The sequence below is a fragment of the Calliphora vicina genome, chromosome 5 (genome assembly GCF_958450345.1).
Source record: "Calliphora vicina chromosome 5, idCalVici1.1, whole genome shotgun sequence".
Taxonomy (NCBI): domain Eukaryota; kingdom Metazoa; phylum Arthropoda; class Insecta; order Diptera; family Calliphoridae; genus Calliphora; species Calliphora vicina.
The window spans coordinates 65371490-65387409 of record NC_088784.1 but is presented as its reverse complement, the minus strand read 5'-3'; the positions used below and the strand labels follow the sequence as shown (position 1 = coordinate 65387409).

The 15920-nt window shown below is 28.5% G+C and overlaps 1 protein-coding gene across 3 annotated transcripts in view; it reads left to right on the top strand.

Annotated features, from left to right (window-relative positions):
• Nucleotides 1-15920, top strand: part of Dh31-R (Diuretic hormone 31 Receptor) — a 289250-nt gene that overhangs the window by 271842 nt on the left and 1488 nt on the right. For 2 of the 3 annotated variants that reach the window (XM_065513351.1, XM_065513353.1), the window contains exon 13: nt 4693-4821. In XM_065513351.1, the coding sequence (XP_065369423.1) occupies nt 4693-4821 (129 nt within the window). The remainder of the gene's footprint in view (nt 1-4692; nt 4822-15920) is intronic. The other variant, XM_065513352.1, reaches the window with a different exon arrangement.

Genomic DNA, 15920 nt, shown 5'->3' with positions numbered 1-15920 from the left:
AACAAAATTTATTTGGCGGACTCCTAGCTATATTATTGCCATATAAAGTTAAGCCGTATCACAAAGTCTGAATTAGCTGTTAACCAAAAACTGATGACACCTTTTTTAGAGGCCCCACCTTTTTTAGAGGCCCCACAAACTGAGTATAGCGTTTTACTACCTTTTGTTTTGTTTTTCGTGTGTTTTTTTCACTATTGCACAGTTTGATTTGATTTGAACATATTTGCATTTTAATGCAATATTAGGAATAGGAGGTAATAAATTAGAATGAAATTTCATCACCTTGTACCATCATAATTATTACGAGTTCGGGTCAATAAGTCGGTGACTTTTTGAATGTAACACAGGTTTTTGGATGAAAAAAATTCCTTCCAAAAAACAATTATTGTCGAGATCATCAAGGTAAAGGAACGGAGTCAAAACTCGTCCATATTGTGGTTGAACAACTCCAAACACGAAGTTGTCACACGATTGCGGCACTCATCTTGCAAAAAGATTTCCCATATCCAAGTGATCATTCAAAATTGAAACCAATGAGCCATGTGAGATGCCTGTAGCTTTCACAATCTCTCGCACTTTCAATATCCGATCGGCCAACACCATATCGTGAATTTTTCAATTGTTTGGGGTGTAGAGACCTCAACTGGACTTCCAGAAAGTTCGGTATCTTCCGTGCTTTACGGCCACAACCAAATTCAGTAAACCACTTTTTATAACCTACACCACCATAGTGGAGAGGGTATATTGGGTTGGTGCTGTAATATGCAAAAATATTGTCCTAATAGCCACCTTAAAGTATATCAATCTGCTCTGAATCACTTTCTGAGTCGATTATGCAGATTTCAACCAAACTGCAGGTCGCAATTTTATAGATAATTCGACAAAATTTGACACACACTTTTATATTGAACTAACCTTATTGAATTTGGTTAGAACCGGTCTATTATTTCTCCTAGCCCCCATACAACTGACCTATCTGAAAATAGTTAACCCTTAAATGCATGATTTTTACTTCTATTTTTCTATAAATTACCAAATATTTAGTTGAGTTTTATTTATTATATTTATTTTAGCTTAAGTTTGATTTAGAATTTCCTTAGCTGAAACTTTTCGTCTGAATTAGTATCAAGCTTATATTCGTCTAAAATTAAGTGGAACTGGAATGTATTAAAGGGTTAAGCTCTCTTAAATATCTTAATTATAAATATATCCAAACCAAATTCGGCACAAATAAGTTTTATATAAGACGAACTCGTACTTCCAAATTTAGTACCGATCGGTCCACAATGTTCCATAGCTCCCATATAAAAACCATTCTCGAAAATTGCATTAATGTGCATAAATCTCTGAAATATGTTAGTATACAAATAAAATTCAGCACAAATATGTTTCATATACACGCAAATCATCCACTAAATGTTGTGACGATCGGTCCATAATTAGTCATAGCTACCATGTAAGGCCCAGTTCCGAAAATCACTTTATCAATCATAAATATCTTAAAAATGTTGGAATTCAAATAAGATTCAATACAAATACGTTTGATATCAAAAGAAAACTGTTTGTAATCATTCAGTGTAGGGTATCATATGGTCGGACTTGCACTATACCAAACTATACTTTCTTATTTGTGTTTTGTAATGATTATAAAGTAGTATAAAATTTTATATTATATGGAAAATGGGAGTGGTAGTTGTCCAATTTCGCCCATTTTTCTATTGAAGTTGTGATATAGAAATTACTTGTACCAAAATGCGTGACTGTACCTTTATTTATTACCGAGATATGGAATTTTGATCAGCTTAAATGTCAAAACCTCACACTGAGTATCGGTTTAAAAGTTACAGATTTATTTTTCATTTACCCCACAGCAGCGTCCTCAGCATTATATATTAAATGACCCGAAAGCTTGGATTTAGGTTCTCATATAACCATAATATGTGATTCTTTAACAATCCTCGAGTTAAGTTCATTGTTATTTTTCTCCATTTCCAAAGATTCATCTTTTAGGTATTTTCTTTCGAACAAGTTCAAACATAATTACTTCTGTCAAGTTTCTTAAGCCGGGTAACTTATCAAAATTGTAAACATAGTTAAGCTTAATCAATTTTTAAATATTTATGATCGATATCTTATTTTGTTATATGTATGTGGCTTTGTGATGAAGCAATAAACCTAAACAATTTCAGTAGTTTTCTATTTTTCATGAGTTTATTTTTAAATTTTCATTTTTTATTTATTGAATCTTCATTGCGTAATGAACTAACAACAAGTATTTCAAATCTTACATCTAATAATTACAACTTAATTAGTCTAGTCAGTACCGGACGAAAAATTGTTTATTCATTGTTGATACTTCCTTTTTGATCCTTCCTTCTTGTCTTTGGATTAGGTCTGCTGTGTCCCTCCTTCTTAATCGAGTGTGGTTATCTAATATGTTGTGGGCCAATGGGTTTGGGTGAATTTCAAGTTTTTTTAAAATATTTTTGTACATTTTTCGAGATTTCAGTTTTTACAAGGGGCACGTTTGGATCTTTGTGTATATTCGCGTTTTTGATAAACCAGGGGCAACAGCGATCATTCTTAAAAACTTGTTTAGGCGTCTTTGAATCTTTTCTACATTTGACGCTGAGGCCGTGCCCCATAGCTGTATGCCATAACACCATATCGGTTTTATGATCATGTTGTAAAGTAGAAGTTTACAATCTAAACCAAGCGTAGAGTTTCTGCCAATAAGCCAATTAATTTGAATTGATTTCAATTTCATTTGAGTCAACTTTGCATCTAGTATACGACTTTTCCATGTAAGGCGACGATCTAGATGTATTCCGAGGTATTTCACTTCATGAGTTTTTAAAACAAAAAATTTTGCGATTTTCACGTAAACAAAATTATTTTTTGCTTCAATTTGTTATTATAACTCGGAAACTATTGAGCCGATTGAAACTCAATATATAAACGGATTAAAGGCTATGTAAATCTCAGTTTATTTCAATAACATCAGACTAACCGTTTTTGAGTTATCATTAATTATGTGGAGAAAAGTCTAACAAAATTTATAATTTTACTTAAAAAAGTTTTAAAAAAAATCTCTCCATAGAATTGTAAAATTTTACCATTTTTGTACTTAGGTAGCCCTGGCGTATCAAATCTATATAGTGGTTCGTCAAGCCTTTTTTTTGCTGTTGACCTGTATTATTGATATCCATATGAACAAGATAGGATGTAGAAATATGGGAATACAGATAAATTCTTGCTCGATAAAATAAATTATAAATGTAACAGTCACATATTGATTCTAAATGTAGATAAAGGTAATACGAGCATCACTTTAGAGCCAAGGATATTTGGTTTTGGTGTAAATTCAATTCAGGTTTTTGGCCGTGCTTATAAAAAAATTTACAAAAGTATTTTTCTCAACTTCTTAGCTTTTTCATATTTTTTTGCATTCAGCTATATATTTAATTCTTGTGTATATTTTGTTTTACCTACTTTAAAAAATAATATGAAAAAGTAAAAAAGAAAATATTTAATATAAAACTCCCTTCTTTAGGGTTTCTTTATAATAGAAAAAGTACGAGTAAGTACATGACAGCAGCAAATATTTTTACTACAGCTGAGTGGGCAACAGAAATATACAAAAATATGAACAGTGAAAATAAACGAATTTCTTTTGTAATTTCATTGATTTTTGTTTATATATTGGCTATGTTAATCAATTAAATTGTTTAAATCTGTGGATTATTATATTTCTTATATTTTAATAACCAATTTATGAGTCAAATTAAGACTTTTAATTAACCACAAAATTATGATTTTTTAATTATTTAAATCTCATTCTTTATTCCTTGAAATATGACTACAACCTTTAACAAAACAAATCCCCGTTGAGACCACTGTTTTGAGTAAACCACAACATTGTACGTGTAACTGACTTATTGAAGTAGTGAAACTTTACATTCATTATTCTGGTTCTATCAAATAAAGAAGACGTTGAAAACAAAAGCTCTCTTAAATTGTGATGAAAAAAAAAACTTTGCATAATTTGGCATTATTCTTTAGAAATACTATTATGAAAGACTGTAAGCATGATAATAGATTTTGAAAATGATGTACATATTTCTTTTTAATGGGCTTTATTGTGAAAATGCTAAATTAATATAAAGAACTAAACAAAAAAAGACATAACAAATTTAAAATATTATAAAATTTAATTAGGGTTATTTCTGCTCTAACTTTCTTCATATTCTCACATTATATTACTTGAATGTTTAAAAACAACTATCAGAATTATTTTTTTTGTTGTAGTATAGATATTAAGAAAAAAAAATACAAATCCTCTAAACTATTAAATGATAAATAAGAATTTAAGATTTCATATAAAAAAGACACACAAAAAAATGTGTACCAATGTACAAAGGAGTTCTTAACAAAACATAGTTCTAATTATTTAAATCGGATGAAAATTGTAAAAGTTATTCAACTTTTCATTGACACCTTTTTTAGTATTTTCTAAGTTTATTTTAATAATATCGGACTAACCATTTTCATATTCGATTTGGGAACTTAGTTCTTAACGTCGTAAAAATCTTGCTTTAGAAAAAATATTTTTTAAATTAAAATTAAAATGCTTTATTTTAACAAATCATAAATTTTACTATAAATATTAAATTCTTTATTTTTCCTTTCCAGGGTCTTTGTGTGGCCACCTTCTTCTGCTTCTTTAACGGCGAAGTGATTGCCCAGATGAAGCGTAAATGGCGTACGACATTCCTTAGTAATCGGCCGCGTGCAAATTCCTACACAGCCACTCAGGTCTCGGTAAGATTTTGTATATTGTGTGTGTGTGCGTGTAAGTGTTGTGCAAGTAGTTGCCACCTGTTTAGTTTTATGCTTTTTCATTATTGTTTTAAATTTGCTTTTATGTTCTTCTGTTTTCGTATGGATGTTTTGCTTTATCAAATAAATATACTTAAGTGCTTTTTTTCTGTTTTTTTTTAAATGACTTGCAGTTTACCGGTTCACAAATTCTAAAGGACACACAAAAAACATATTTTTAAAATCTTTGTTTTAAATATTTTCGAAAACTGTTAATCCCATGATATGAACAAGATATTATAATATTTTTTTTTTCAAAAACGATCTATGAAGTTTTCGTATATCAATTTCCGAGAAATTTTTCTAAAAATATGTAACTAAGTATACATATAGGTAGTGACCTCGTTATTTTTTCTTTAAGAGAAATATAAGTACATAGAGCGAAAACCGGGAAAAAAATAAACAAAAGAACTACTCCAAAAAAATTACAACTACGAGTGTTGTTATTGTTTTCACATTGTTTTTTTTACTAATACATAAAACCTATGTGGTTCTGATAACTGAGTTAGGTCTTTGACAAGAGATTTTCCGATCTACTTGTATTTATCTTAATCCTTAAGTATGTTACATAAAGCATTTAAAAAACCTAAAGCGAGAATGACGCTACATTATATCATGGTTATTACTTATTCAGTTTGATTTTTAATGATAAATAATTACAGTTTCGAAGAAGTGGGATGGCTACTTACAAGTTCATGTTTGGAAGTTAGCACATATTCTCTTACTTATTTTGTATTTTTTTGTGGACTTATCATCATCATAAGACCTTATTTCTTGAAAATTTGACGTCCAGAATGCGCTTCCATTGTATTGATCTTTCGAATAAAACAATATTCTTGATTAAAATTTACTTTTTTGTGTTATTGTTTCCAATTTCAAGTTCTATCGGACTGAGTTTAAATTATTAATTTAGACTTAAAGCACTAAGGGGAAGCCGGAGTACCTCGGGCATATCATCATAATATTAATAGGCAAGTCGATTTCTTTAGACCCCTTTTACGCTCACATTATACATTCAATTTGGGCAAGAAATATACCATTTCAAAAGGATTTATTCACAGAAGTGCAGAATATATATTTTATTGTAATCGGTTAAGTTTTTTAGGAGATATAAGCGTATAAATATGTTACTAACACATATGCAAAAACGCACAGTGGTATGAGAATAAAAAAAGAGGGAAATAAATCTGTAACTTCTAAACCCTTACGCCGATTTGAATGAAATTTCACATGCGCAAAGAGGAAGTGTAGTCTAGTTTAAGTTTTGTATTTGGACCTTATGAGCCCACCAGGAGCGGGACCAGGGGTACCCAAAGTAGGACACCTCGGGTATGTTCAATTTTTAAAATTATCCTATTTTTTCGTTTGTGACCCGATTTAAAAAAAATTACACATATAAAATCTCCTCGTCGAGCACTATATAAAACCTCGTAGGTATCAATTATCCCTTATAGCTTAGGAGATATTCGCATTTGAAAAATTAATTTTCAACATTTTTACCCACCCTACTCCAGTTTTTTGGTGACCGCGCTTCTAAATATTACCCGATTTTATCCATTTTTCATAACTGAGTCCAAATTTACATGCATTTGAAATTAAAACAAGTAAGAGAGCTATATTCGGCTGTGCCGAATCTTAAATACCCTTCACCAAATTATACTTTAAAATAAAAATTTTAAATATTTTTAGATAAACACAAATACAATTTTATTTTTCCAATTTTTTGGAATTTTTTTTCGAAATTGTTTTTTATTTTTATTTTTTAAATTTAGTGAAAAAAAAAATTTGGGTTAAAAAATATTTTTTCGATTTTTTACCCATTGTAGGTCCAACTTACTATGGTCTGATATACGTCGTTGCAAAGGTCTTTGAAATATCTATCATTAGATATCCATAATACAGATATAGGTCAAAATCTTGTGTAGAACAACATTTTCTGTAGAAAATCTTGAGTAGAACAATATTTTCTATAGAAAATCTTGTGTAGAACAATATTTTCTGTAGAAAATCTTGTGTAGAACAATATTTTCTGTAGAAAATCTTGTGTAGAACAATATTTTCTGTAGAAAATCTTGTGTAGAACAACATTTTCTGTAGAAAATCTTGTGTAGAACAACATTTTCTGTAGAAAATCTTGTGTAGAACAACATTTTCTATAGAAAATCTTGTGCAGAACAATATTTTCTATAGAAAATCTTGTGCAGAACAATATTTTCTATAGAAAATCTTGTGCAGAACAATATTTTCTATAGAAAATCTTGTGCAGAACAATATTTTCTATAGAAAATCTTGTGCAGAACAATATTTTCTATAGAAAATTTTGTGCAGAACAATCTTTTCTATAGAAAATCTTGTGCAGAACAATCTTTTCTATAGAAAATCTTGTGCAGAACAATCTTTTCTATAGAAAATCTTGTGCAGAACAATCTTTTCTATAGAAAATCTTGTGCAGAACAATATTTTCTATAGAAAATCTTGTGCAGAACAATATTTTCTATAGAAAATCTTGTGTAGATCAACATTTTCTATAGAAAATCTTGTGTAGAACAATATTTTCTATAGAAAATCTTGAGTAGAACAATATTTTCTATAGAAAATCTTGAGTAGAACAATATTTTCTATAGAAAATCTTGAGTAGAACAATATTTTCTGTAGAAAATCTTGTGTAGAACAATATTTTCTGTAGAAAATCTTGTGTAGAACAATATTTTCTATAGAAAATCTTGAGTAGAACAATATTTTCTATAGAAAATCTTGAGTAGAACAATATTTTCTATAGAAAATCTTGTGTAGAACAACATTTTCTGTAGAAAATCTTGTGTAGAACAACATTTTCTGTAGAAAATCTTGTGTAGAACAACATTTTCTGTAGAAAATCTTGTGTAGAACAACATTTTCTATAGAAAATCTTGTGCAGAACAATATTTTCTATAGAAAATCTTGTGCAGAACAATATTTTCTATAGAAAATCTTGTGTAGATCAACATTTTCTATAGAAAATCTTGTGTAGAACAACATTTTCTATAGAAAATCTTGTGTATGACGACATTTTCTATAGAAAATCTTGTGTAGAACAATATTTTCTTGTGTATGACGACATTTTCTATAGAAAATCTTGTGTAGAACAATATTTTCTATAGAAAATCTTGTGTAGAACAATATTTTCTATAGAAAATCTTGTGTAGAACAATATTTTCTATAGAAAATCTTGTGTAGAACAATATTTTCTATAGAAAATCTTGTGTAGAACAACATTTTCTATAGAAAATCTTGTGTAGAACAACATTTTCTATAGAAAATCTTGTGTAGAACAACATTTTCTGTAGAAAATCTTGTGTAGAACAACATTTTCTATAGAAAATCTTGTGCAGAACAATATTTTCTATAGAAAATCTTGTGTAGATCAACATTTTCTATAGAAAATCTTGTGTAGAACAACATTTTCTATAGAAAATCTTGTGTATGACGACATTTTCTATAGAAAATCTTGTGTAGAACAATATTTTCTTGTGTATGACGACATTTTCTATAGAAAATCTTGTGTAGAACAATATTTTCTATAGAAAATCTTGTGTAGAACAATATTTTCTATAGAAAATCTTGTGTAGAACAATATTTTCTATAGAAAATCTTGTGTAGAACAACATTTTCTATAGAAAATCTTGTGTATGACGACATTTTCTATAGAAAATCTTGTGTAGAACAACATTTTCTATAGAAAATCTTGTGTAGAACAATATTTTCTATAGAAAATCTTGTGTAGAACAATATTTTCTATAGAAAATCTTGTGTAGAACAATATTTTCTATAGAAAATCTTGTGTAGAACAATATTTTCTATAGAAAATCTTGTGTAGAACAACATTTTCTATAGAAAATCTTGTGTAGAACAACATTTTCTATAGAAAATCTTGTGTAGAACAACATTTTCTATAGAAAATCTTGTGTAGAACAACATTTTCTATAGAAAATCTTGTGTAGAACAATATTTTCTATAGAAAATCTTGTGTAGAACAATATTTTCTATAGAAAATCTTGTGTAGAACAATATTTTCTATAGAAAATCTTGTGTAGAACAATATTTGCTATAGAAAATCTTGCGTAGAACAATATTTGCTATAGAAAATCTTGCGTAGAACAATATTTTCTATAGAAAATCTTGCGTAGAACAATATTTTCTATAGAAAATCTTGTGTAGAACAATATTTTCTATAGAAAATCTTGTGTAGAACAATATTTTCTATAGAAAATCTTGTGTAGAACAATATTTTCTATAGAAAATCTTGTGTAGAACAATATTTTCTATAGAAAATCTTGTGTAGAACAATATTTTCTATAGAAAATCTTGCGTAGAACAATATTTTCTATAGAAAATCTTGCGTAGAACAATATTTTCTATAGAAAATCTTGCGTAGAACAATATTTTCTATAGAAAATCTTGCGTAGAACAATATTTTCTATAAACAATCTTGTGTATAACAATATTTGCTGTAGAAAATCTTAAGTATAACTATATTTTCTGTTGAAAATCTTGAGTGTAACATTTTTCTATAGAAAATAAAATAATTTTCTATAGAAAATCTTGTCTATATCTATATTTTTTGGACATGTTGTGTATAACAGTATTTTCTATAGAAAATCGTATGAAAAACAGCATTTTCTTTAAAAATCTTGTCTATTATAACGGCATTTTCTATAGAAAATCTCGTATTCAACAGCATAAAGCTATAGTAATATTAAAATTTTAAGTACTCTGGTGATGAAGAAAGTAATTTTTTAATACTATTTTAATACGGAACAAAAATATAATTTTCCATCCCTGTATATAAGATTAAAAGTAAATCTTAAAATAGGAGAACACATATGGAACCGTAACAGCAAATCCAATATAGAATCGTTTACATAATCTGTTGAAATTTCATAAAATTTTATAGAAATTGCAAACGGAATGACAAACTTACATATACATATGATGAAGGGTATTAAAAGAATTAAACACAACAATCGAACAAAAAGCTTTTTATGAAATGTTTGTTATTTACTCGTGTTTAAAAACGGCTAAAAAAATAGAACAACAATATGGGAGTCAAGGCAAATTGTTTAGACAAGTGAACTGTCAATTCACTTGTGATTGTTGTGGCGAAAAATACAACAAACGCAAAAGCAAAAACAACAACAGGCAACTTTGACAGTTCGACTATCTTTTAACAAAAACAAAGTACCTGTTGTTTTTGTACATGTTGTAGTTCTGTCGTCACCTTCTATAGATTCGCCTTGCTTGGAGTGGTTGCGTTGCTCAATTATTTGTTGACAATAGCAACAAACAACAACAAAAATGAAATAAGCGCAAAAGCAACGTGCTCAAACAACGTGGTTGTTGTTTTTGTACAATTTGTGTTCTGTGCAGTGTTACCATATATCAAGTTTTCCCTTTTTAGCAAGGTTTTTGAGACGCAAAAAGTTTTATTTTTAAAAAAAAAAGTTTTTTTGGAAAATTGATATCAATAAGTTGAACCGATGATTTCAAAATGATAGTCCCCAAATTCATTCACTAAATGGGGAGATTGATTTGAATATATTGAAAGTTTCTCCAGCACTAAATTCACATAAATTATCTCAGTTTGATTACATATATGTACGAATTGGGTTTTGTAATTTTAGTATGTACTTAGAAATAAAAAGTTTTCTTCAAAAAATATTTAGCAACACTGGTTCTGTGTACGCGTGAGAGAGTTGCTCTTTTGAGAACACATTATAAAAAGCTCTCTCTCAAGGCGAATTTATATACCAGGTGGTGTTGATAATGTTATTTTGATGTTTGAGCTGTCAATTATCCTATGATTGTTGCGGCGAATGCTACAACAAACGTAAAAGTAACAAAAACAACAGGCAAACTTTGACAGCTTAACCACATAAACAAAAACAAATTGCAAGTGGTTTTTGTAAACGTTGTACTTCTTGTAGAATCGACACCACCTGGTATATAAATTCGCATTGCTGAAGATTGACAAAAAACACATACATATATACATACAAATAAAGCTTTGTTTGTTATTATACATATATTTGCATGACATCATTGAAAACAATAACAAATTACATTGTGTTTTGGTTTTATGGTTATATCTCAGCCCGGGTCCAACTTACTATGGTCTTATATACGTCGATGCAAAGGTCTTTGAAATATCTATCATTAGATATCCATATTGTCTATATTAATGACTTAGTAATCCAGATATAGGTCAAAAATAGGTAAAAAATCGAGGTTGTCCTGGTTTTTTCCTTATATCTCAGCCATTTGTGGACCGATTTTCTCGATTTTAAATAGCAACCGAGCCGGAAGAATTCCGGAGATATTGATATATGAATCATGTATGTATGTTATTTGGGGGCTTGGGAAAGTTGATTTCAACACACAGACGGACAGACGGACAGACGGACATGGCTATATCGATTCCGCTATCTATAACGATCCAGAATATATATACTTTATGGGGTCGCAAATGAAAAATGTGGAAATTACAAACGGAATGACAAACTTATATATACCCTTGCCACTCATGGTGAAGGGTATAAAAATTAAAAAAAGGCGATTTTTCGCAATTTTTTGGGGAAAAAAGTCCTAAATTCTTTTTAAGTTATCTAAAAAATTTCTAAGAGGATGTATAATGAATTTGTATTTTTTGAAAAGCTAACTTCACGCCAAATATTATAAATGAAAAAAACATTTATAATTTTTGATACCGACGGGATCAGGTCCATTCAAAAAATGCCTATTTTTTATGTAAAATTCAACTTTAGGACAAAAATTCTCAGATCGCATACTCGATATCAAAATATAGTAACCTATTTTAGATGGCCCAATAAGTTCTTAATTATTTTGTAAAGGGTTCCGATAACTCCGCCCATGGTATGGAATTAAGCCAAAAAACGAAAAAATACCATTTTTGGGATTTTTCACGATTTTTTTAGGAATTGCGGGATACTTGATAACAAATTTCAAAATTTGTTTTTATCTTTCCATTTTAAATAGAAAAATCTACATAACTGTGAATTTTCATTAAAAAATATTCATAAATAAAAATTTTATTTTAATATGAAAAATTTTTATCTATGCAAAATTCAATAAAAAGCATTTTTTGTCATATTTTTCAAAAAAGTATTCCATGAATTTTTTAATTGTCAAAAGTTATATACATTTTTGAAAAGTAGACAAAATCCTCTATGCATTGATATATACCATGTCTACCTTGTGTTTTTGCGTGTCCAATAAATTAGGGAAAACTAAACAACTAGCTGAGAATTTACCTAACATAGAAATTCATAAAAAAGCATGTTGCCTATATAACAAAATTTTTATGAATGTAAATAACAGTGCTAGGTTGGAAATTGGAATACAAACGAAAAATAGGATCGTTTTAAATTTAACATAACCCGAGTTGTCCTAATTTGGGTACTCCTGCCGGCGCCCGTGTATAGCCCATTAGGTCCCAATTCAAAATTCAAAAAATTCATTCAAACTGGGCTAACCGTTACCTCTTTTTTTCTATACCACTGTGTAGTATTTTAAAAGAAGTATAAAATAACTAAAAATTATTTCCAAAAAATTGGCAAAAATTCGGATCCGATATTAGCCAACAACCAAACTAAGGCAGGGTAACTTATCAAAATTGTAAACATAGTAAATTTTCATATAAATTTACTATGTTTACCCGGCCTAAGGTAATTAAAAAACTGAAATTTAAATTTTCAAATCCTAATATCTCGAAAACTATAACAGATAATATATTTTATATATATTTTCTTGTACATTCAATATATGTATTAGAGTGACAGCCGATTTTTTTTTTAGATTTCAAAGAGTGCCGGGTGGAATATTGTGACACTAGGCCTATATGTTAAGTGCTGATAATTTGAGCCAAATCGGACAACGATTTCTGGACGCGCATCGAGGTCAAAGTTCAGATATATGCAAAATTATACTATTTATATGGAATAAATAGGTGAAACTCGTTAAATTTCCGCATTGTTTTCTAGAAATGTATAGATTTATTTATATTAACGAATATTACATTAAACAAATTATTTCGAAGTTAACCCTGCATCTAAAACCTAAAACTGTATTATTGCCAAAATTCGGAAAAAATGCAAATTTTCCAGATATTTTAAAAATTTTGCTACTAAATAAATAATTTTACAATTGAGTGCAAAAGAATCGAAATGTGTACGTAATTATCGCTGTAATGAGATTTAAATGACAAAATTTGGTTAAAAAATGTTAAAGTTATTACAAATTCGCCAGACCATTAACGTGTTTCAGGCCACTTGAACAAAAAATTTAGGAAAAAAAATTAACATATTTCGAGAAAAATTAAAATATAAGCTAATTTTTATTTAAAATATATACGTATTTACTTGTGTATATGTTTTTGTCTTCGTAGGATACCGTTAACCTATTAACAGGTATGGCCAAAAAAAAATTTTTTTTTAACGGCTGTTTCAAATCTCCATTTTGAAATTTTTAAAAATTTTCTTATACAAATTTCAGAATTTTTTGATCATCACATTGGGATTTATTGAGATCAAAATAGGGAATAAAAATATGAAAAAATTATGTCAATACCTCTTACAGTTTTTCCGTACCTGCGATTTAAATTTTGCGATTTTCAAGAAAAACTAATTTGTTTCCCATATTTAGGCGAATGAGCTCAATTTCCTTACTGTTATAAATTTTAAGTAAAACTTCTTCATAATATTATAATCCTGGTAATTTTAATTATGGTCTGAAAGTTTTACTAAAATCGGAAAACGATAACCTTAAAATCGTGAAGGTCAAAGGTCAAATTTTTCAATATGTGGAATTTCTAATGAAAAGATAGCGAAATGTTATATATTTTGGGTTATATATTATTGACATAATTTTTTCATATTTTTATTCCCTATTTTGATCTCAATAAATCCCAATGTGATGATCAAAAAATTCTGAAATTTGTTTAAGAAAATTTTTAAAAATTTCAAAATGGAGATTTGAAACAGCCGTTAAAAAAAATATTTTTTTTGGCCATACCTGTTAATAGGTTAACAGTATCCTACGAAGACAAAAACATATACACAAGTAAGTACGGATATATTTTAAATAAAAATTAGCTTATATTTTAATTTTTCTCGAAATATGTTAATTTTTTTTCCTAAATTTTTTGTTCAAGTGGCTGAAACACGTTAATGGTCTGGCGAATTTGTAATAACTTTAACATTTTTTAACCAAATGTTATCATTTATATCTCATTACAGCGATAATTACGTACACATTTCGATTCTTTTGCACTCAATTGCAAAATTATTTATTTAGTAGCAAAATTTTTAAAATATCTGAAAAATTTGCATTTTTTCCGAATTTTGGCAATAATACAGTTTTAGGGTCATTTTGACCCAAAGGAGATGCAGGGTTAACTTCGAAAAAAAATGTTTAATGTAATATTCGTTAATATAAATAAATCTATACATTTCTAGAAAACAATGCAGAAATTTAACGAGTTTAACCTATTTATTCCATATAAATAGTAAAATTTTGCATATATCTGAACTTTGACCTCGATGCGCGTCCAGAAATCGTTGCCCGATTTGGCTCAAATTTTCAGCACTTAACTTTTAGGCCTAGTGTCACAATATTCCACCCGGCACTCTTCAAAATTTTAACAAAAAATTGTTTCCATACAACTGATTTTCACTCTAATATGTATACGAAATCTTTCAGGTACACTTTTCAAGCCTTGAGACTCTGCCCCTAGTTATTTCAAGTCCATATTCAAAAGTTAAACTAAGCTACAACTCCTCTATAGTTATGGACAATTTTGTTACAGATTTATTTCCACTTTTTTTTCAATACCACAAAATGCATAACAAGGCATAACAACCAGAAAATAGGAATAATTGTATAATTGTAAACTTTTTTAAGCAAACACTGTATTTTTACAAATTCTAATGTTTGATATTAAAATTTAAAAAAGTGGTCTTTGGCACTTAGTTTTTGAGGGTTATAACTTACAAATCGGTAGTTTGCATAGAATATGTGGCCAATTGATGTTCCAGTACAGGTTGGCTTTAATTTTCATGTTCATTCTACATCTCTTTTACTTACAGGTTTTTGTCAATTTAAGTTTGATAGTACTTTGTATCTTAAACATACAATATTGATAAAACTATTTCAGTCTTTAAACAACAAGCAATTTGAGGAATAACAAAAACTAACTAAACATTAGATTTCATGTTCAACAGTTGCCAAAGAAAATTTTGAGATTTTCTTTAAAAAACAAATGTTGGTTTTTCTTAATTTTTTTTTTTTTTTTTGCTTGCTAAATTCAAGTTCGATGTTGTATTTTTAAGGGAAATAAACACACAAATAAAGCATTGGACCATGCTTTAGTAGCAGAATGTGAAAAACATTATCAATGAGTGTTGCTAAGGTTTATGTCATTGTTGCTGGTTGTGCTTTCATTCATTATTTTCAAGCTAACAGCTGTTTTACAATTGCAACAAGAGCCGGATTGAAAGAATAAATGAATGATGTTGCGGTTAGAGGTCAGGTCAGGCCAAGAATAAACCAGAAGGGTTGTTTCTTCGTTGGTTCTTTCATCCATTTGTTTATTTAATGTTGTTACTTAAAGTTCTTGTTGTCAAAGTTTCATTTTCAGATTTGTTTGAATTTTTTTGTTTTACTTGTAAAAGATATTTTATTTTATACATATAAATTAAAGTTAATTTGAAAAGTTATGGCATGAGAGTAGAAAAATCTTAAAAAGTTCTTAAGTTTTTTAGGAGACAGATAATAATGAAGCACTTTAGCAAGAGTTAAAGATAAATGTCAAGTATTTGTATGACAACAGTGTAAAATGAAGCCAATTTATTTTTGTGAATTTATTTGTAGAGAGCTCATAGAAGTCTATTTAATAAGAGTTTGATTTTTCAAAAAGCCAGAGTAAAGTTTACTTGTTAATTGCCATCAAATTTCAATATGATTTATTATATTGATAAAATAGTAATAAT